Below are 20,614 nucleotides of genomic sequence, written 5' to 3' on the forward strand. Positions count from 1 at the left end.
GCTGGTCTGCTAGCTCCTGCTTAGATGGTACACGGCACAGCCTGCCGGGATCTCCATGCTCAGATGTTGCGTCATACATTCAATATGGAGCCGCTCGATGAAGGAACGGTTTCTGAGTGGTTCGAGCCGCCATAAACAGAGTGAGAGCGCTTGGCAGATAACCGACCTGTGGTAGGGACAGTAGATACCGAACGTGTGGCAGGCATAATTTTTTTTTTTTTTTTTTTTTTTTTTTTTTTTAATTTGGACAGATACAATAAACGGAAGCGGCGAAAGCAAAGACCCTGAAGAAAATGGAAGCAGGGACTCAATGGTAAAAATAAATAAATACGAGCCACATTTTGATATCCGGTGGGTCTATTCGTATTTTCTTGGTAAAAAACATCTGATACCGATCACTAAATGGAATAAAGACTTTCATTGACTAAAGTACTATCCGCACTCTTGCCACCCACAGATTAGTGAAGTGAACTCAAGTTGCTGCTTATTTATGTTACTTGTTTATTTATGGTGCTCAATGAAGCCACCTCTTGAGGCAGTTGCCTAGTTTCGCAGTCACCTAATTTTTTAATTTGTCGATTTCCAAAAAAAAAAAAAAAAAAAAAAAAAAAAAACTTTATCAAAACACCATTCCAGCAACAAACTAACAATGCGACCATGCACCGACGCCATCGACACGGTGCAGCAGCCCCAAGCCTAACATGGCCCCAGCAGGTAGCGCAGCATGCAGGCATACTCGATTTTGGTCTCATTGGTGGGGCCTCCTTTAACCCATTTCAGCAGAGCTGGACTTTTGCACGAGACATACATGGTTAGCACTAAACAGCTTCAGGTTACTAAAAGTGCTTGACGATACAAGCAGATACAACCAAATGAATTTATACTCACGTAGTATTCATAATATTTATATATACTCCATTCTTTTTTGTTTTTTTCTACTCCTTGATCAGAGTTTGTATATTGCCGATCGTCACCTTTGACACAGATGCTACCGCGGGTACGTCATTGGGAGCCCAAGCCGATTTCAACAAAGTATTCATATGCATCTAAAAGATACCAAAGCACCACCAATGCAACAATAGCAAAAAAGGTAGAGCAATCCTTTACCAATCTCCCTCTCTCCCCCTTTTTTTATTCTCAAGTATATCCAAGGCCGAGTTACCTAAAATACTGATCCAGGGGGGGGGGTTTTTTTTGTTACTGTTGGAGTGGGATTTAGCTACTCTATATGGGATCAGAACTTCAGGAATACGACTTTTCCAATGAACTCCTCCCAGAGTTGATAGCAGAGTCAGACCAGGAGGATTTCGACCTTTCATACTATGATCCATTCTTGGGAAATCTTTGCGCTACAGGACGATTTGTGGATTTGCCAGTAATTATCACACCTGAAGGGGATAGAGGGACAGATGTCGGCATCACACTGATTGCACGAAAGCAATTATCATCATCATCATCATTTCAACAACATCCTCAACCTCCTTACCGTATGATTAGACCAAGGTCGTCACTGATGTCATTTCTCTCACCCATCTGTCAAGTGGCTACACCTTCCACAACATCACGAATGGGGCCTCCTGATGGTAATAGAAGAAATAGTGGATACAGGCTTTTAATTTATTTTTCATGAAAAGCAGTAGAAGAGCATCTATGAATCCATTTTCATTTCTATTTTTCACTATTATCACGAGATAGAGCAATTCCTGGTCCGTACGAGGGAAAGCGTGGCCATTCTTGCGCCAAAGAAAGATGTTCCTACAGAAATTTATAGAGTCGAACCCGACTATATCAGCAAAATGGCCCAGATTTCAACAAGACCTTCTAACTGCACTGACGTGACGATCCATGCCGCCATGTCTCCTTATACCCCCAATACATATGCTTTCATGGGCGACAGAGGAAGAATTGCTTTATGGACTCCAACCATCTTATCTAGTGGCAGGACTTTTGATGACTTGGACGACTATAGTATGGTGTTATACGACAGTGACGATGAAGGTGAATATAGTACAATGCTTACAGGATCGACAGACTCTTCATCAAAAGTAACCATCATTCGTGATGCGGATCCAACATTTTCCTCAGACGCTACTACACAGGATCATGACCCTTGGCAGAGTTGTACCTGGGGAGCTCATCCTTCGCAGCTGATAACGGCGTCCAGGAAATCACTTGATTTGGTTGACTTTAGAGTGGAAGTAAGAGTAAATTCGTTTGACCTTAATTATGACATATAAGCATTAAGATCAGTATTTGACTGATCTGAGGGCTGACTAAGTTTCCGATTTTAATTTTTTTTTTTTTTTTTTTTTTTTTTTTTTTTGGGTGTGTGGATGTTGTTTATATTAATATATTCACAGCGCAAGGCAACCCAGACGTACCTCTTTACACCAAGGATAGGAGAAACTATTCGTGCAATTCAAGAGGATCAGGCGCTTCAGTTAGCTCCCTTTCAGACCTATATCGCTACGTCACACCAAGTTGCGTGTATTGACCAACGATATGCGAAAAGGCCCCTCATTTCATGGGCGCACCAAATGGATCGTTTTATGCCATGTGGAATAAAAGCTATGGACCTTGTATCAGAAGGCAAAAATTACTGTAAGATTTTCCTCTCCTTTCTATGATTGATTTGCATTTGATCAGTTTGTCGTAAATCCGTAAATCTAGTCTTGATTGAATTTCTTTTATCTTTTTGATACCTATAGCGACAGTTCTGATATGGAGTAGACGCAATGCAGACATCCTTGCTTACAACATCTCACTTGGTTCAAATAAGACGGACCTGGGGCTATTGTCCATGCAGGGGCGCGCACAGGAGTTACCCTCATTCCAATCGCATTCACAATATGTCAACACCAGCTCGCTCCGAGATCCACTTAAACGTAATAACATTAGAGAGAGAGCAGATGGGGCGATGGAACATGCTGTTAAGCCTCCACTGTTAGGACTTGCTATCATTCCAGATCATGTTTTCGACGATAGCGAGTTTGATGAAGATAACGATAATGATGTTTCAGACTCGATACAGAAAAGCATTTCGAAATTCTCTTTGGTACAATATGCGCTGACGGGTGCTGTGTATTCTCAGGATTTTGAAATACGGACCAAGGAGGATATAGAGGCAGAAAACAACGCTGTATTGAGAGATTCAATTCTTGAAAACTTTGACACTGATGTACATCGGAGAGTAGATGCAACCTCGGGGAATGAACTTTCAACTGGAATCGCATTTGACCTGATGACTAAGGTGTCTGAGGTGGACAAAGAGAAGGAGAATGAAGGGAGTAAAGAAATACCTACTAATGAAGATGTGATAATCGACAGAATGATTGCAACTGCAGAGGCGCACGTAGCACCTTGGAGAAAGGGTGTTAAGGAGGCTCAAGATTTAGCAGATAAAGTGCAGTTAACTAAAGGCGATGTCCATGCACACGTGGATATGGATTTACGCTCGTTTTTCTCTAAACTCCAGGAGCACGCCTCGGTCGATTGGGACGCTTCAACAAATACAGACTCCGTTAATATTGACAAGAAGATTACCAGTGCCATGGAGATAATCAACAACAGTACCACTCCCAAGGATATGTAAGGAGCCTATTTTTTTTTTTTGTTTTTGTTTTTGAAAGACGCATTTATGTGAGTATCTTTTTCAAAATTACGGCTGTTTAACTTGTAAGCCGCCCCCCATTCATTTATGCTTGTAGCTATGCTTTATTGGAAGAGATCGAATGTATCAATTTGCCTACCTTTGAGCGGGACGTGATTGCACAAGGAGTTATGCAAAACATTAATATGGATCCTTATGAGGCAACGGCCGGAGGAGAGATCATTCATCGTCAAGTCAGGAAGATATGGCCTATTTTCGGCCGAAAAGTAGATACCTTACTACGAGATTCGGAATCCAACGCAGATGCGATTGCAACGCTCCTTAAAGAAATGTACCCCTTCCCTGAAAGTGTCTCGTTGGAACTGTATCAAGACGAAGAATCAAGGGAAGAGAGTACCCTCTCGAGCCGGTTGGCGAACATGAACATTCCGCCTACTAATACTACTAACAACGAACATACTGTACACAGAATAGTGGGTGGTAATGGAGATGATGCTGTACAGTATGCTGAATGGCCTTCATTGGAATCGCGACAGACTCGAAGTAGGACAATAAAGAGGTTGGCTCAAGATTTGACCCTGTGTTCAACAGTGGTCATTCGAACAGTGGAACCAGAGATAACGAGTGGTCAGAAAACAGCAACAACAGAGCTTCCAACGTTTCAATATCTCTTTCAAGATACAACGTCACAGCCGGAGCAATCCAAAGGACCATCAGCTGTCACTCTCTCATCTAAATGTAGATCTGTACTAAATGAGTGGATACTAGGGGAGAATCCGGCCAAGTACGTTTATAAATTACCAGAAGAGTTTGCTGATAGTAGGGCAGCAGGAGATGATGACGATGGTGAAGCCATGAACTCGGATGAGGCTAGAGAACATGAAGAACGACTGTTGAAGATGCGTCGGAAACGAGAGAAACGTGCTCAGAAAATCAAATCGGCTCGGATGAATGACCTTTCTTATAATGTCAATGCATTGGGCTCTTCCTCGATGCCTATGATCGGGACGGGTATCATTACAAATCCCTTTAGTGCTAGTTATTCGCATGTGGAGGCGGATGAAGATGGTGTGTTTTCGTTACCAACAGTGGTCTCGGCTTCTCAATTATCACAGTCGAAGATGAGATCACAGCAGCAGCAGAAACAACTAAGCTCTATGAAGGCTAAACCGTTAAAGGGATCCGTTTCAGCAACAGCACCGTCCACAACCTCAGCGGAAGGAGACTCATTATCTCTCGACGTATTTGAGACCCCGAGCCGCGTGGATCGCCTCGCGGCGAAAAGCAAGATCAAGGCCAAGAGTCAATCACAGAGTCTTTCACAAGAGAGGAACGGACACTTGTGGGGTAACGAGGATAGCACATTAACTCAGGATGGACTGAGCTTTGGCTCTAGCCAATCCATGTCTATGTCACAGCCTGCACTCAGCCTTCCTGTGGAGAAAGGTGGAAGTTTTGAGTCGCTGGAGACAACAGATCGATCTGCAATCTGGGGGGCAAGCCAACCCATTATGGGTACATCTTCAGGAATCAAGAAGACGAAGCCCAAGGATAAGGCGATGAACAAGTCGAAAGAAGGAGAGAAACTCAAGCCTAAGAAGGCTCGCATGGGTGGATTTTAATTTTTGAACTGTCTACTTGCTTTAATTTGCTTTAATGATGTTTTTTTTTTCTTTTAATTTTTTTTTTATTTGCTTCATTCAATATTCGACAAACACGAAATCGTTTTCTATGGATATCTTATTAGCTTTTACTCCACTTCTTTTTCTTTTTTTCATTAGAATAGACAGCACCCCTAATCTCATGTAGAATAAATATTCGCACAAGCATTGTCAGCCTTATTTGATAGAAGAAAGAATGGTTACCCACTTACAAGGCTTGTGCACAACTGATAAGTGGGATAGAGTAATAGACTCTTAGTGAGTATTCGTCAAGAGAGTATGCTCCACTACCACTGTGGCGTTCGTAGTGATTAAAAAAATATTTTTTTCCTCCTCTTGTCTTTTGTGAAATGGGTAAAAAGTACGATTGATCTTACGACGTAAAGTGTCAATCATATCAGACATAAACGAGTACGTGTTATTTTTTATTGATCTAAATCTAAGTTTGTGAGTCCAGTAGCTTGTTAAGCTCCACATCAAAATTCTCCCCAGGACTTCCAACGTACACAACAACCCATTGGCGACTAGGGCCAGACAAGGGATAGCCTCATACCCTGCTTTCATGTAAGCATCTGAAGAATAAAAAAAAAGCGTATCAAGGTCATTGATTTGACTAATGCATGAACAAGGCTCTAATATCTGCTATTCTGATTCTGATTCTACAACAGGACATTCGTTTGATAGGAAAAATATCTTTGTCCTTTCCCATTATAGATATTTATACATTGTCCTTAAACTTACTTTGCATCGCATGGTCTTCGTTATCGATGACAAGAGTGTGTCTAAAAATGTTCCTCTTTCCTTCAAGGAAAGCCTTGGTCACTTCAACGTCATGCCCTTTTTGCTGAAACATGCCTTTATTGTTCACGCCCACCACAGCCACAAGCCAGCATGCTTTTCAGCCAAATCAGAAAGTTCGGGAGCAGACTGAATGCAGGGATCGCACCTTTGAAAATTACATGTGTATAAGAAATAGTCCCTTATACCATGAAGCCCAAAAGTCTAGGACAACAATCTCCTCCTTCCCTGTGTATTCCGGGCCAGAGATGTGTTTATAATGGTTAAGGATATCCTTAACATCCAAGGCCTGCCCTAATAGATCACTTTTCCAGTCCGGTTCTTAGAAGATCTCGTACGAACTCATACGTTTTGAAGCCAAATTTGCTCAAGGCCTCTAGAGGATCTGTTCCTTCATGGTTTTCGCCCAAGTGCCCCCTGGCTTGACCCTTAGAGGTCTCGACCGCAGCCCAGAATACATCGTCATCCCAGTCCTCGTCGTCTTTACCTTGGAAAGGTAAAATAATGAGCGGTATGAAGATATTCTGGATATTCACATCCCGCTCAGTTGGATCCTTCAATTCTTCTGGATTCCCGGTCATAATTAAAAAGCGAAGAGAAAAACTGTTTAATTGGTAAGTTTGGTGAGGAATGTGAGTTAGATTGAAGAGTTACGGTTTATGATTTATTTTTTATGATGGGAACATTTATACGTGAATTCATCGCGAGAAAAAAATAAAAAAAAAAAAAAAGCTTCGCCATTTATTTATCGACCAATTAGCTTATCCATAATATGATGTAAAGAGAAGACTACTCTGGATCCTTTTCATAATAATGAAACGCAAGTTATATATATACCCTCAGCCCTTGGGCGCAGATGTCTAGATATCTAGGGCAGAATAAAAGCAAAATGAAGGACAATGCCATTGCTAACGTAAGCGTTACTCGAGTGACCACCATTTCTTCTTTTTTCTGGTCTTGGCTGGCGATCTATGAAAGGGTCATTTTATTGATTCTACTATCGCTACCATTGTTTTGGCATCAGTTCCCAAGTTCTGTTTATTATTTCTCTTTTTCTTCTCTCTAGTCATCTACTTCCTCGGGAAAAACTATCCTTTCCTCTCCTGCCAGGTCCAGAAACTTGCTAGTGCATGTAAAACGCTCAAGATCTAATAAAGAAGAAAGGAGATGAAGGTGAGCATTTAGAAGCAAGCTCTGTTTTTTTTTTCTTGGCATGTACCCCACATGCCCTAAGCAACATATTGAGGGAGAACATACTCGCATTTAATTCCGGATCGCAATGGCACTTCAACTGCAAATGAGGTTCTGCTGGGCAATTGTGAAACGGCTCATGATAGTATCCAATTTCTCGAAAGAAATGAATCTGGTTAATAGGCAGTAATAACACTGCGGCAATCGTATGAACCGGCGCATCACCCCAACGTTCATAAAAGAAGCCACCTTGGTGATCAAGGTGATCAAAATATGCTTGGAATGCTTCACTACGCATCCAACGCGCGTCTACAATCTCAAAATTGGACCAGAAATGACAGTTCTAAATATGAATGTGGAGTGTAGGGATGTGAGCATCCTTGTATGTGAAATTGAACGTTGATTACAAAAACCATAGCCTTTTTTTTTTTTTTTTTTTTTCGCTCTTCAAGTGACAGTGAGATTAACAAAAAGATATTACATTATAAGTCCCGCCCTTGTCATCAGAAATTAGGCTTAGAGCATTGTTACGAGCTATGAACTGAGGGTTTCTTTCCATAAAGATTTTGGTGGCATTCCATAACCCACGAATTGTCTCCGAGTACTCGTAGAGAGAAATTGTGAATGCTATTTCATGAACATAAAGCATCCAGCGAGATGATCAGCAAAAAGGATCAGGAGCTGGTTTATACGCCTATACACGTTCGATAATGTTCTATCGAATACATATTGGCAACTCTTTTTTTTTTTTTTTTTTTTTTTTACCGTACCGTATTTCTTATTATTGTCATGCATGTACAAGAATGGGTCAAAATCAACATCACACGAATACTTCACATCTGGCTCGATTCGCCAAAAGTAATCGAATGCCAATAAAGCTTCATGTTGAGCAACGAAGCCCGACTGAAACCTAATTTAAAAGATTCGTTCGTAATTCGGCTTTCCCATAAAACAAAGACTCTTTTCTTTTTCTTTTTAAAAAAATAAAATAAAATAAAAAAAGTACCTGCACATATGCCGGTAGCTCTCACTGGATCCATAAATAACATTCTTCATTCTTTCCCTAGTCTCCGCTGCTTTTTTCTGTGAGATCCATGCTGGATAACTCCAATGCTCATGCGGTATCTGCGCAAAAACCATCTCGGCCTTGGACATCTTCCTCATCTTCTCTTTGAAATGACCTGAAAATGGTTTATCATTCAAGAACACATATGGATATTCATACCGATAGTTAAACCGATCTTCAATCTGTTGAACTGTGCGCAGAGCTCCATACAGATCCTCGTTTCGAACTAACATCATGAATGTTGCTTTAGCTTTACGCGTCGGAATGATTGGCCTTGGTGGTTTGCTTAACGTGACGACATTGCGTACAGTTTTTCCTTCCTCTAACTTGATTCGATCTGCTGGCTCACTAACGTGCGTTGCTGCTGTTATTGACCCAGTATCCTGTAATTGAATGAAATTTTTCGTATGGCTGTCCAATGATGTGTCAATACGCTCTTCTGATGGCTGCCCTTTTGCGATGAGACAATCCTTGACTGATGGGACCATTTCAGTGCTAACGACACCGCATATGGCCGCCAGCATGATCATTATTACTATAACCTTCTTGAATGAGTGAGAGCGACCAGTACCCATAATAAAATACAACACTTGAAAAACATATAAGTCAGGAAATAAACAAACAAACAAAAAAAAAAAAAAAAAAAAAAAAAAAAGGCAGCATAAAACTGTCCCTTACAAGCAATGTGTAACAAACAACCCACATTCATTTCCCCTTGATTAGCATCCTCTGGAATTCTCAGGTGTACCAAAATCGTCTAGGGAAAGCTATATTAGTAATTCTTTTAAGTTTCTTTGCTCGAGCTTTTCTTTTTTTAAAAAGGGTCAATGTCGGCCATTGATCTATTTATTACAATTATTGTATGTAAATGATAAAAAAAAGTGGATGAAGATAAATTAGACGAGTGCTTATTATTCTTCCCGTGCACGTCCCGCCTCGATGGTTTCCAGTTCTTGCATTAAAGTTGGCCGAAAGGATTCCTGTGGAGAGCCTACGTATTTGACGACACCATCGACAACCAATAGTATACAAGGAATCCCCCGATAGCCGCCTGGGTTATAGACATCTATTTTTTATTTTATTTTTTTTTGAACGATAACGTACATTTAGACAATCACATCATACGACAAGGAAATAGGGTGATACAAGTCAAGTTAGAAAAAAGAGATGGATGAGCAAAAAAACACGTTGTTGCACGATGACAAAAAAAATACTGCATTTCATTTCCTAAGGTAATTTTGTCACACATGAAAAGCTCCTGTATCCAGTAGCAATGGCATTTCCCTTGAGCCCGATGTTGTTCACCATGGGTAAATGTGTATAAAAAAAAAAAAAAGAAAAAAGAAAAGGATTGGTGCAACTTACTGTCTCGTGCGAATCCTTCCTCATTATCAATGTAAATCGTGTACCGGAATCCGTCTTGATTCTCTTCCAAAAAGTCGTTTAGTTCCTCAATGTTGTATTCATTTGTAGAACTGAAAATGTTATCGTTATGGATACCAATTATTGCAATACGATCCTTGAATTCATCCGCAAGATCTGATAGTCCCGGTCCAGCCTGTACACATGGATCACACCTGAAGGATTTTTAATAAAAAAAAGTAATAATAATAAAAATCAGATTGGTGAGAGGAATTCAATTTATATTATGGTAAATGATATGTTAACAAGTCTTACCACTTTGCCCAAAAGTCGATGACTACTACCCTGCAACGAGTGTCGAGCAAAGGTCCGGAGACATAATGACATTTGGAAAGCACAGCTTCTATATTGATAGACTCTCCAATTAAAGGGCTCTTCCATCCTGGCCGGAAACATAAGGCCGGACCCTTCTTGAACTGAGCTCGCATGGTTTCGTATGAATCGATGTTGTATCGCGCCAGAAACTCAAATGGGTTCGAAAATCCGATCTCCTGTACTCTGGCTTGGAATTCTTTTAGGGCAATGTCAAATGGTTCGTCTTCCCATTTATCCTCATATTTGTCTTCGAATGGGCCATTGAGGATTGTGTTGTACGCCTCGACGAGCTCAAACTCCTTCTCTGTCAATGGGGGGTATTGCGACATCCCTTAAATGCTTTGTTATAGTAATAATAGTGACAGTGGTATTGGTGTATGTGAAGAATAAAATGAATACCGTATTAATGCATCAATAGGCTAAAGAAATAAAAGATGAGCAAGGAAGGGAAAAAAAAAAATATACTTGGATGATGATACCAGGATGTACCTTTTTTATACCTGACGATAAAAGTCAACGCCTCAAAGTAATCAAGTGTTTTTACTATCCATTTGCGCCAAAGAAACATTTGAGAAAAAAGAGAGTGTACATGGACATGTTTGTAAGATAGGTGGAAGGCATTTTGAGTGTTTACAAATACAAAATAAATAAAATAAAAAAACATTACTCAGATCAAAGAAGAGTATAGTCCCACATAATTAGCCTGAAGGCGTCAACCAGCTGTTTTCCATTGTGCTTCATCAACAAAAAAAAAAAAACTGCACCTGATTTGCCCATGGATGCCTTTGGGCTTTTTGATACACCTAGAGAGCACTGCAGACAAAAGAGCTGACCTGGGGACCATGGACAAGCCTATCAGCTTATTTTTTATTACAGAAAAAAAAACAATTGGTCCGGGTCTTTTGGGAACATATTGGTGTTTCCACAGTGTATGAGTGTCTTTTTTTTTTTTTTTTTTTTTTTAACGTGGTGATAGGAATTATCCACTAAAGAAAGGAATTTTATTCTAGACAGAGGTCAAGGCTAAAAAAAGAGCGTGAGACGTGGACATGGACTTTGTATTACTTTCAAACGACGTTTAGTTTTAGCTCAGGGCATGGGCCCTTCCCCTGAACCTTGAATCTTTGAAAACATTCCTGTCCTAATCCTTGTCTCCTTCCGTATGTTCTTCATTCATATTGTTGCTGTGCTGTGGTTCGCACTGAAACCAACAAGGTGGATACATTTTATTCGCATTGACAACATGTGTCATATATAATATACAAGAATATTTGTTGGTTTGCGCGTATGCCTCATCATTGGATTGGAGCAAGAATACGGATGAGCGAACTCTCTAGATATTGTCTAGCTTAATAAAGTACTTTTGTAAACAGCCCGACATCCGTAAATAACCGCTAGTGATCCCGCAAACTTAATGGAAAAGCAGAGCCACTCTTTTTGTCTATTCCTTTCTAGTGGATGGCAGGCGCTTCTATGAGTATGTAGATGTATGATCATGCCTATACGTCACAAATGATGTATGTTATTCAACTTATTCATTAAGAACACGTCTATTTTACTTCAAACAGGCTTCAGGCGATTTACAAAGAATGGCATTTGTCATCTTATAAGAAGCCATGTGAAGAGTTTTTCATCTATTTGAAAGAATTTTTTTACATTGAATCGAATAAATCACTTATTCGACGCCTTTTTGACTTATTTATTTATTTATTTTGTTTTGTTTTGTTTTTTTTTTTTTTTTTTTTTGCTACCTTTCTAACGAAGTAAATGCCTTACAAAATCCTTGGACATGCCACGGTTTAGTCATTATTATTATTACTCATCAACCTCCAATGCTCGCATGAGATCTTCAGGAAGGCTGTCATCTGGCCCTGTGCAGCGCTTGCACTTGCAGGTGAAGAGATACTCTGTACGAAGGTATTGCTGTCGTGTCTCTCTTTTCCAGAGAGGGTTACAGTATGTGATCTGAAGTTGTTCGTCTCGCTTGATATCCCTAGCTAGACGAATACTTACACCATAGCTAGTTCCAGCACCTGGATTATCAATAACCGTGTTGGGGAGACATGAATGGTTCAACGAAGAATGCAGGAGATACATCCCTCCACTCTGATTATTGAGATTATACCGTCCTATGAATTTAAGGTAGGTGTCCATAGTAAAGAGACTATCTTTCAGATCGTCCGGTAGAGCCTTTGTGAGGACAGGGTTTACTGCTTTATTGCTAGTGATCTTGAGCGGATACTGGCAGCCTTGGATAAGCAATTTTAAGCCCTTATTCCAAATCTCCAGTATTTGATCACCCATCATATCCCACGAGGTCTCCTTCTTTTGGCGTTCCTCCTGACTGATAGTGGCGAACGCGTCAAGGTGCTTTAGTACCAATGCTAGTTCCTCAGGCGATGTCTCATTAGCGATCAAAATGCGTTCATAGCAACGAAGTGCTCCCATGCCTGCGCTCCAGTTTTCTTCGACACAGTAGTTGATGTAATCTTTAATGGCCGGGTTCAAGGCTAAGCACTCGAAACGATGTGAGCTGTCCCATGCACTTTGCCTACAAGCTTTATAAACGGTGATATGTATATATATATTCAATATAAACGAAGTGCCTTCGATCATAACTGACAGCATTGCCTGGTTATAGCATTAGAGATTATCATTTTATTACCCTTTGTACAGTACTTGATCTTGCCACAGCTTGGACATGCACAAATCAAAAGACTTCCATACTTGATGGTACGTGCGCAAAGACCGCAGGCTTCTCCTTTGCGGATCATATTGTATCTCTTCATAGGGGGGAAGTAGACAAAAGGAAATTCCCTGAAAACCTCCTTGCCTTTGGGAAGATCCTGTGCCGCGAATAAACCTAGTCCCCAAAGATAATATCAAATAATTGCTTTTAGGTGACCATTGAGTACTGATATCGTTTATGTTTTTATTATTATCCTTTCCCAGTGAGCACTTGAGTTTTTGTAGCTGTATAAAACTATATGTTCGTGTACCTTTGCCAACGACTTTATTGATCATTTTGGCCTTGATTTGACCATTGGTCAATGCGCTGACATCCACCTCCGTATCGATGTGACTGACAGGGACTGAAGGATCCAGATTCATCTCAGACTCTGGTCTGGCCACGGCGATACCAGCCTCGGTCATCAACTTTTTGACACGCTTCTCACTCACGAGCCAAGTAGGTTCTTGAGTTTGAATCTCTGCCAAGACCTTCTTAATACCCAGACTTGGGTCCTTCTGCTTGATAGAAGCAATGAGAGCAGTTAATGCTGGAGCCTCAGGAGTGATGGTCGCCATGGTCGATTTGAATTCTTTTTCCTTACGAAAGAGGAGTGGAATGATCTTCTATAAACTTTTACGCACAGAGCACTTCTTGTTTATATTTTTAGGGTTTGTGGCTTGAATCAAAAGGCACTTTTTTTTCAGGACCTCATGGCAAAGCAACCAGAACTGGAGCTTCATTGCCTCTTGCTCAAAGAAAAAAAAGAAAGAAAAAGAAAAAATATATGAATAAATAAAATAATGAACTTTTATAAACAGGCTGCAGCAATATTAGACAGGCTTGGAAAGAAGGAGGGGTCTATCAAAGGTTTAACTCTTGGAAATGCCGAAGTGACGGATAAGAAGCGTATGTATGCACTTATCTGTGAGACGCTGAAGCGTAAGTAAGGGAGATTGCCACCTCTTGTGTGTGTGCTTTTTTATGTAGTAATATGTTTGTTAAGCGGGCAATATGGCGAGTCAATGCAATGAAAAACCTCCATGTATATTCACCATTCAGTACTCTATACCAAATATCAATAGATAATGCAACACTCTCACTAGTGCTACAAGAGTCCAAGTTATTGTCATTAGAAAAGAAATTGAATCGATCACTGGCATTACTGCTCTTGCATGACTTGCTGCTTCAAAATCGAGGCATTCAGGCATCGGATGCATGGCCCATGAAACAAGCTGTCATGAAGCATAAAACCCGCCTGAAGGCCGAGTTTGTTAAGGCAAAAATCAAAATTGGCGCTACAAAGGATGGGCTGGTTGAAGGCGAGGAAGAAAGTAAGGAAAAAACTGTGCGAGGAAAATAACGGCTGCTATTGATACTGAAGCGCAATATGTCTAAGATGGAAGGCTTTTTTTTTATTTATATATATGTTCTTTTTAAAAGTCTTGATGCCACGATATGTTCGAGTGAACCTTCTGAAGATGACGCCAAAACAGGTTATCGATACCTTTATTGCCGACAACTGGACTTTCCTACCAGCAGCGCCATCACCGCCAGCACCTCCTGCCCCTAATACATTCTACAGGGACGAGCATTTGGATTTTATGTTAGTGTTCCCTCCAAAATCTGATCTTCATCTTCATCCCCTCTATGTCTCGGGAGTATTAATATTGCAGGACAAAGCATCGTGTTTCCCAGCAGCGATTTTGGCTCCACCTAAGGATGCATATGTTATTGATGGATGTGCAGCACCCGGCAATAAAACTAGTCAGCTAGCTATGAGTATGGGAAATGGAGGCAAGATCATTGCTTGTGATCTTGATCTTCGACGATTGAATATTCTGAAGCGTTTGACCACAAAGGCAGGGTGCACAAGTAAGCTTTTTCCTCTTGATTTATACTGCACGGAGAGGATCACGCCCATACTTTGCTTTTTATAAATTCATTGTCGCATTTATTTATTTGTTTTTTTGTTTGACTTTTGTTTTGCATCCTGCATCTTCCTAGACATCACTGCGCTTAATACCTCATTTCTAACCTTGGATACTTCGGAGCCGGATTATACCAAGGTGACACACATTTTATTGGACCCTTCATGTTCAGGATCAGGGATTATCAATCGATTAGACCATCTAGTAGATGCGTACGCAGAGGAACAGGAGCAGGCGATAATCCTTGAGACTACAACCACAGGAGGGGCTGCAGAGCGTGCTGCAGCAGAAGAGAAGAAAAAGGAACGACTCAAGTCGTTAGGAGAGTTTCAAATCGAATGTGTCGCCAAGGCCATGACATTTCCTAATGTTCGCAAAATCAGTTATTCAACATGCTCAATATATGCGGAGGAAAATGAGCATGTAGTGACGGAGCTCTTAAGAAGGTATTGGCCTAAATGGAAGTTGTCACCACGAGCGAAGGTGCTGCCAACGTGGCACCGACGGGGCTACGCTCTAGATGTGGGTGATGTTCCAGGCTTAGTATCAACAGATGAGGATAGAGCCAAGGTAGCAGATTGTTTAGTTCGTGCTGTTCCGGGAGGACCAGACGGAGATCTGATGAATGGCTTCTTTGTAGCATGTTTTGAACGTGTGGGCGAAAAAGATAACTCAGGATTGGCTCCGCTATGGAAAGAGTCAAATATCGAAGGTAGAAAACGAACACGTGAAGAGATGGCCGCAATAGGTGATGATGACTCAAGAGCTGCTACGGCAATAAAAAAGAAAAAGAACAAGAACAAGAAGAAGAAAAAGAAAAAAACTACAGGAGTTGTCGCTAACCATCAAACTGAAACAGGGGAAATAGAGGCCAAAGTAGTAGAGCATGAAGAGGAAGAGGAAGATGACGAAGTGGAAGAGGACAGTTGAAAATGAAATAAAGATGTAGCAAAAAAAAAAAAAAAAAAAAAAAAAAAGATAGCTCTCCATGTAAGTGCGCATATATAAATGCAACAACGGCTTGATAGCATGTCATCACTCAAAAGTTCCCAAGAAATAGCCTACTATGCTCCGATATGTGGGGTACACCATCAGAAGTATCTACTATCCATACTTCAGATAAACTTGTATTCGCCTGAAATATTACCACTATCAGAAGAATGGGTACCTATCGTATGCATATAGCAACATAGTCCTTAAAAGTCCTTACATGCAATACACAAATAGGCATAAAAAAGGTCTTTGCGCATTTGATCTGCACAAAATTCGTAGATGAGTTTGTTGACAGATGCGTGAGAGCACAACAATTGTTTCGGACAAATGGTACGTCCTATCAGGTGATCAATAAATGTTCGCCCTGCATGTCCATGTCTAGTGTTTCCAGGGCAGAGAGAGTACATGTTACAGTACTCAAATAGATACCAAATTTCTTGACTCTGTCCTCCTTTGACTTCCTATTTAAGACCACCAAGGGTTTTGACAGGAGGAAGGAGAAAGGTATTATGCAACGGTTTATTTTTCTTTCTAACTGACCTGCTTTTATTTGAATTACATTGATGTTTACTCCTGCATAGGATCATGCTGTTTTTGGCTTTATATCTCACATAAACAACAAGCTGTTGTTTGAAAAAAAAAAAAAAAGAAAAAAAAAAAGAAAAAAAAGAAAACGAGGGTTAGAAGTGGTATTGACCCCACTCAACCAACTGGAAATTACTAAATTACGCTTGTTTGCTGTGCAATAAACAATTGAGTTCACGCGTGCCATACATAGCCTTCTCTGTTCTTTTATATAGACGTACTCAGCTGTGGCAACATGTTGCAATAGATGGTACCCCCCCTTCTTTCTTTCTTTCTTCCTCTTCTTCTTTTTTTTTTTTTTTTTTTACCTCCCCCCTTGTTCTCATTGCCTTCTGTAGTTGAATCCTTACATTCCACATTCATTTCCAGTCATTGTTGCATTCGACTTTTTAAGGTTTTTATATAGAAACATTTCATATCACACAACTCGAATTGGTCCTTTTTTTTTTTTTTTTTTGATCCACATTTCCCTGTTTCCAAAATCCCTTCATTATACATCACATTATGCGCCAAACATCAGACCTGGCTCCATCGCCTAGCTCATTTACCAGGGGCGCTAAAACTACTCTGGTACCCTCTACACTCGTACAAAACCCTAAAGGAATGCCCGTACCAATATATCAAGGTAAATTCCCTCTCTCGAAATTAATATCAGACTGCCAAAGTCGTCATGTCCTTTCATCTATTATTCATTTCTAACATATCATAGACGCAAACCCATCTTTGCTCTTGTTCACAGACCTCAGTAAAAAATCGAAGCGTAGAGTTGCGGCTCTGATAACTGCAGCAAGCACCACCAATAGTCACGACGAAAGCATGGCCGTTACAGAACCTCGTGCGACCAAAAGACGATTTTCATTGCCATCTCTTCTTCCTCTATGCTCGACTACCGCTTCTACTGGTGCTACGTCCATACAATTACCTTCTCCTTCTTCTTCTCCCCGAACCGAACCTAATACTCTCTCACGCGCATCGTCACCACTTTTGCCCCTTACTCAGCATGATGACATTGATATCCAGGAGCAAGAAGAAGAGCTTTTAATTGATAATCATAGCGGTTCTTTGTGCCCGCTTCCTGTAGACATCAACACGAAATGTCCAATAGACTTGACGACGCCACCTCCTGATCCTGCAACTGTTACACGATCCTCTTCACCAGATAATTTGTCGCCCTCAATCTTAACTTTAATTGATACACACCCCACATCCTCACTGTCTTCATCACTATCAACTCCATTACCGTCGTCGTCAAGGGAAGACTCTTTTTCTTCTTCTTCCACTTCATTTCCCAACACCACTACAATTCCTCCTGTTAAAGTCGTCAAGACCATTGCCACCACAAACAATGCAAAGCCCATTCAATTCATCAACAATCTCGCCCCTGTTATACCTCGACCCAAACCAAAACCAGTCTCTCAGAGCGGTGCTTATGTTCAAACACAATCCGCCATTCAACAAAAGGCTCGAAAAGAATTACGAGAGGAGGGCAAGATAAAGCGATCGTCCAACTGTTTTATCAAATATCGCACACAGATGCACCCTCTGATTGTAGCCAAGTATGGCAATCAGAATAACAAGGAGATCTCTAAGCTTGCTGGCCAGGCTTGGAGAAAAGAGCCTGAATGGGTAAAGAGCATCTATAGACAGCAGGCCATTGAGGAGAAGCTGAAACATGAGGCGTTATACCCCACATACAAATATTCACCATCTCGACCGAACACGACCAATGCTGGAAAAAAATCCACATCCAAAAAAGAGAACAATAAGGAAGATATGGATGAGGTTAAAGGTAGCAAAAGAGATGATGACAACAAACCTTCCGGTCATCCAGAAAAGGACGCTGTGGATACTCTTGCTGATGGCTCAGTAGATACTGTGCTCATGGACACTGTAATGGAAATCGATGACCCAGACCCCAAGAATGGATCCAACAAGCTATGGAGCAAGGCTGCCAGTGGAAAGGTGGCGGCTGCAGCAACACCAAAAGCAAGCATTTCCCCAGCATCTACATCAAACCAGACGAAGCCTTCAAAGTCAGTAACTAAGGAGAAGAAATGTTTTGTAGTCACAGAAGTAGCCCTACATGAGTTTGTTGGTGATTCAGAACTTACCATCAAGAAACCCAATTCTTCCAATGACCGATCAGGTAATCGAAGGACGCGTGACACGAATAGTAGAAGCAACACAAAGCATACTTCAACAAACTTCGCAACTATAGACAACCATGGTTTACTTCCCAAGCCGGAAGACTGTACCCAATTTCAAATGCGAAGCACGGACATCTCGGATGAGTTCATATTTGTGGCCCAAATGTCAACAGAATCCACATCTACTACCACTAATCAATCCTCATCCCTCGAGGAGCCTATATCTTCGTCCTTAGTGTCACCACTAGCACCGACCCTTGACTTGTTCGCAGGGGCTATATCGCCATTGAGCAATACTTCAATATCTTCTTCATCTGTAGGATGTTTTTCAGTCGGTATCGAAGACCCTTCAACAAACGAATATCTGACATTCCTTCAATCACCCTTTGACTACGATCTTATGCTTACTGTGCCTAAAGACGCCGATGGGGGCAGTTCACTTGTGACGTTACTTCCATCTATACAATTGCAACCGCCTTCATTAGAGCTTGGTCAAATCACTCAGGATACTACGATGCCACTATTGACAGGGATGGTCCCTAAGCCTCAACTGTCTAACTTTAATACGGATAACCTAATTGCTGGAATCTCATCAAAGACTTCTGTTACAACAAACGTTGACGTTGACCAAAATATACCCTGGCTCCTAGGCCCCACTCCACAGCCTTCAAACACAATTTCAGTTATACCAAACAGGCCATCATCGTCACCATTGTCACCGTCACTATCGACACCAAATTCTATTCATCCAGTACAAATACTTTTAGCGTCAACAAGCGCCATCGAAGAAAACATGCTGACAAAAAATCCTACACTGATGAATAATTATGAATGGACACTTTCACCGACAGATCTGAACCCGAGTCAAAACTATCATCCACTGGCTTCTACACCTTCCCTTGAAGCATTATCTGGCACAGCACTTCACGGCATGACATCATCCCGATTAGCAACAACATCATCACTATTATTATCCAACCCAACAGCCCTAGGCTCTCAAATTTTGCCACACGTGCCTTCAAATACAGTTGTATCACAATGGGTTTTTCCTGGAGATCCTTCATCAAAGGAATCTTTGGCAACAAATCCTCTTACTCTGACCACTGAAGTGTTTGCTGCTGGCACCATGATCAGTGACGCACATGATGACAGTGACGAAGAGCTAAGAAGGAGTATAGAGTATCATGAACATATGTTGCAGCTGCAGAAAACTCGACTTGCCTTGCAACAGCAACTGAAACAACAACAGCAACGTAATCAAACCCTCGCGTCGTCAAGTGCCAACTTGGAAGTACAAACAGAATCAAATTAAAGATTAATAATCGCCCTGTTTAAAATGATTTGCTATTTTTTTTTTTTTTTTCTTTCTTAAGTTTGGTGGCAGTGTCGCTCTCAACGTCTCTGCTACCTTTTACCAAACCATGTCTTTATTATTTTCTCTTATCTCTCAATGGGTCTGCTGCCTTTAACCTAATGTTCCAGGGCTGAAGAGAGAAGAGGCCAGAGAGTCGGGAATGCATTTGCCCAATCCAATAAACCTAGAGAAGGGGTTGTATGTGTTACACAAAACATGCCATTAAATACAGCCCAACGAAACATTAAATTGTGTTTCCACTCTCTTTTCCACTCTTCTTTTCGTCTTCTCCCTTACTCTCTACCCTTAGTTTGTTGCTTGAACAAAGCAAACCATCTTAGCCTTAAGGTAGAACCAGTGGTTGTATGAATGAATATATACTCGCATATGTATTTCTCTCTTTAATCATGAATATATAGCCCCTCCCCTTCAGCAAAATAGATTATCGTTGTGATATATTTCTTTTCTATATCATTTGTCACAAGGTTTGGATGTGTCCTGAAAAGCGAACGTATCTTTTTTATCAATAGCAAAAACCGTTTCTTTTGCTGAGGTTAACACTGTCCTTCTTTGACCCTAAACATGGCAATTTCGATTTTTTTTTTTTTTTTTTAAAAAAAAAAAAAAAAAAAAAAGGGAGGAAGAGGAAAAAGAATGTTTGGTAACATTTACTTGACTTCCCGAAAGGTCATTTCTCCTGAACGAGCACTTGAACTCGCCAAATTTTATCTGGAGCATGCAGCTAAGACAGAGGACCGGGAACTTGCATTGGAATTATGTTTGGATGCAGGAACAGCACTCTCTCGAGCAAAA

The 20,614-nt window shown here is 40.8% G+C and overlaps 7 protein-coding genes across 7 annotated transcripts; 4 read left to right on the forward strand and 3 right to left on the reverse strand.

Annotated features, from left to right (window-relative positions):
• Positions 1 to 1,000: 1,000 nt before the first annotated feature.
• BCR41DRAFT_219434 (hypothetical protein) lies at positions 1,001 to 2,670 on the forward strand. The gene is made up of 4 exons (XM_022020003.1): positions 1,001 to 1,090; positions 1,210 to 1,583; positions 1,696 to 2,198; positions 2,361 to 2,670. Exons 2-4 carry the CDS (start codon positions 1,229 to 1,231, stop codon positions 2,625 to 2,627), a joined length of 1,125 nt encoding a protein of 374 aa, XP_021884034.1. The 5' UTR covers positions 1,001 to 1,090; positions 1,210 to 1,228; the 3' UTR covers positions 2,628 to 2,670.
• A 1-nt stretch (position 2,671) lies between these two features.
• Positions 2,672 to 5,496, forward strand: BCR41DRAFT_219424 (hypothetical protein). Its single transcript, XM_022020002.1, has 2 exons — positions 2,672 to 3,588; positions 3,708 to 5,496. The coding sequence occupies exons 1-2, from the start codon at positions 2,801 to 2,803 to the stop codon at positions 5,230 to 5,232; spliced, it is 2,313 nt and encodes a 770-aa protein (XP_021884035.1). The 5' UTR covers positions 2,672 to 2,800; the 3' UTR covers positions 5,233 to 5,496.
• A 1,635-nt stretch (positions 5,497 to 7,131) lies between these two features.
• BCR41DRAFT_419809 (nucleotide-diphospho-sugar transferase) lies at positions 7,132 to 8,850 on the reverse strand (the record flags this gene model as incomplete). The annotated part of the gene is made up of 5 exons (XM_022029817.1): positions 7,132 to 7,217; positions 7,327 to 7,603; positions 7,742 to 7,887; positions 8,031 to 8,170; positions 8,267 to 8,850. 5 exons carry the CDS (start codon positions 8,848 to 8,850, stop codon positions 7,132 to 7,134), a joined length of 1,233 nt encoding a protein of 410 aa, XP_021884036.1.
• A 340-nt stretch (positions 8,851 to 9,190) lies between these two features.
• On the reverse strand, positions 9,191 to 10,497 carry BCR41DRAFT_419810 (hypothetical protein). Its single transcript, XM_022029818.1, has 3 exons — positions 10,004 to 10,497; positions 9,692 to 9,903; positions 9,191 to 9,392 (listed from the first exon to the last, which is right to left on the reverse strand). Exons 1-3 carry the CDS (start codon positions 10,390 to 10,392, stop codon positions 9,238 to 9,240), a joined length of 756 nt encoding a protein of 251 aa, XP_021884037.1. The 5' UTR covers positions 10,393 to 10,497; the 3' UTR covers positions 9,191 to 9,237.
• Positions 10,498 to 11,809: 1,312 nt separating this feature from the next.
• BCR41DRAFT_380153 (hypothetical protein) lies at positions 11,810 to 13,518 on the reverse strand. Its single transcript, XM_022027248.1, has 3 exons — positions 13,063 to 13,518; positions 12,729 to 12,926; positions 11,810 to 12,621 (listed from the first exon to the last, which is right to left on the reverse strand). Exons 1-3 carry the CDS (start codon positions 13,367 to 13,369, stop codon positions 11,879 to 11,881), a joined length of 1,248 nt encoding a protein of 415 aa, XP_021884038.1. The 5' UTR covers positions 13,370 to 13,518; the 3' UTR covers positions 11,810 to 11,878.
• Positions 13,519 to 13,537: 19 nt separating this feature from the next.
• On the forward strand, positions 13,538 to 15,661 carry BCR41DRAFT_384398 (S-adenosyl-L-methionine-dependent methyltransferase). Its single transcript, XM_022027564.1, has 4 exons — positions 13,538 to 13,733; positions 13,877 to 14,125; positions 14,235 to 14,666; positions 14,799 to 15,661. The coding sequence occupies exons 1-4, from the start codon at positions 13,595 to 13,597 to the stop codon at positions 15,650 to 15,652; spliced, it is 1,674 nt and encodes a 557-aa protein (XP_021884039.1). The 5' UTR covers positions 13,538 to 13,594; the 3' UTR covers positions 15,653 to 15,661.
• Positions 15,662 to 17,797: 2,136 nt separating this feature from the next.
• Positions 17,798 to 18,013, forward strand: BCR41DRAFT_289554 (high mobility group box domain-containing protein; the record flags this gene model as incomplete). Its single annotated transcript, XM_022020332.1, has 1 exon — positions 17,798 to 18,013. A coding segment is annotated over one exon (216 nt), but the record flags the coding sequence as incomplete, so codon positions are not given.
• Between the last annotated feature and the right edge of the window lie 2,601 nt (positions 18,014 to 20,614).

This window comes from Lobosporangium transversale (assembly GCF_002105155.1).
Source record: "Lobosporangium transversale strain NRRL 3116 chromosome Unknown BCR41scaffold_7, whole genome shotgun sequence".
NCBI classification, from domain to species: domain Eukaryota; kingdom Fungi; phylum Mortierellomycota; class Mortierellomycetes; order Mortierellales; family Mortierellaceae; genus Lobosporangium; species Lobosporangium transversale.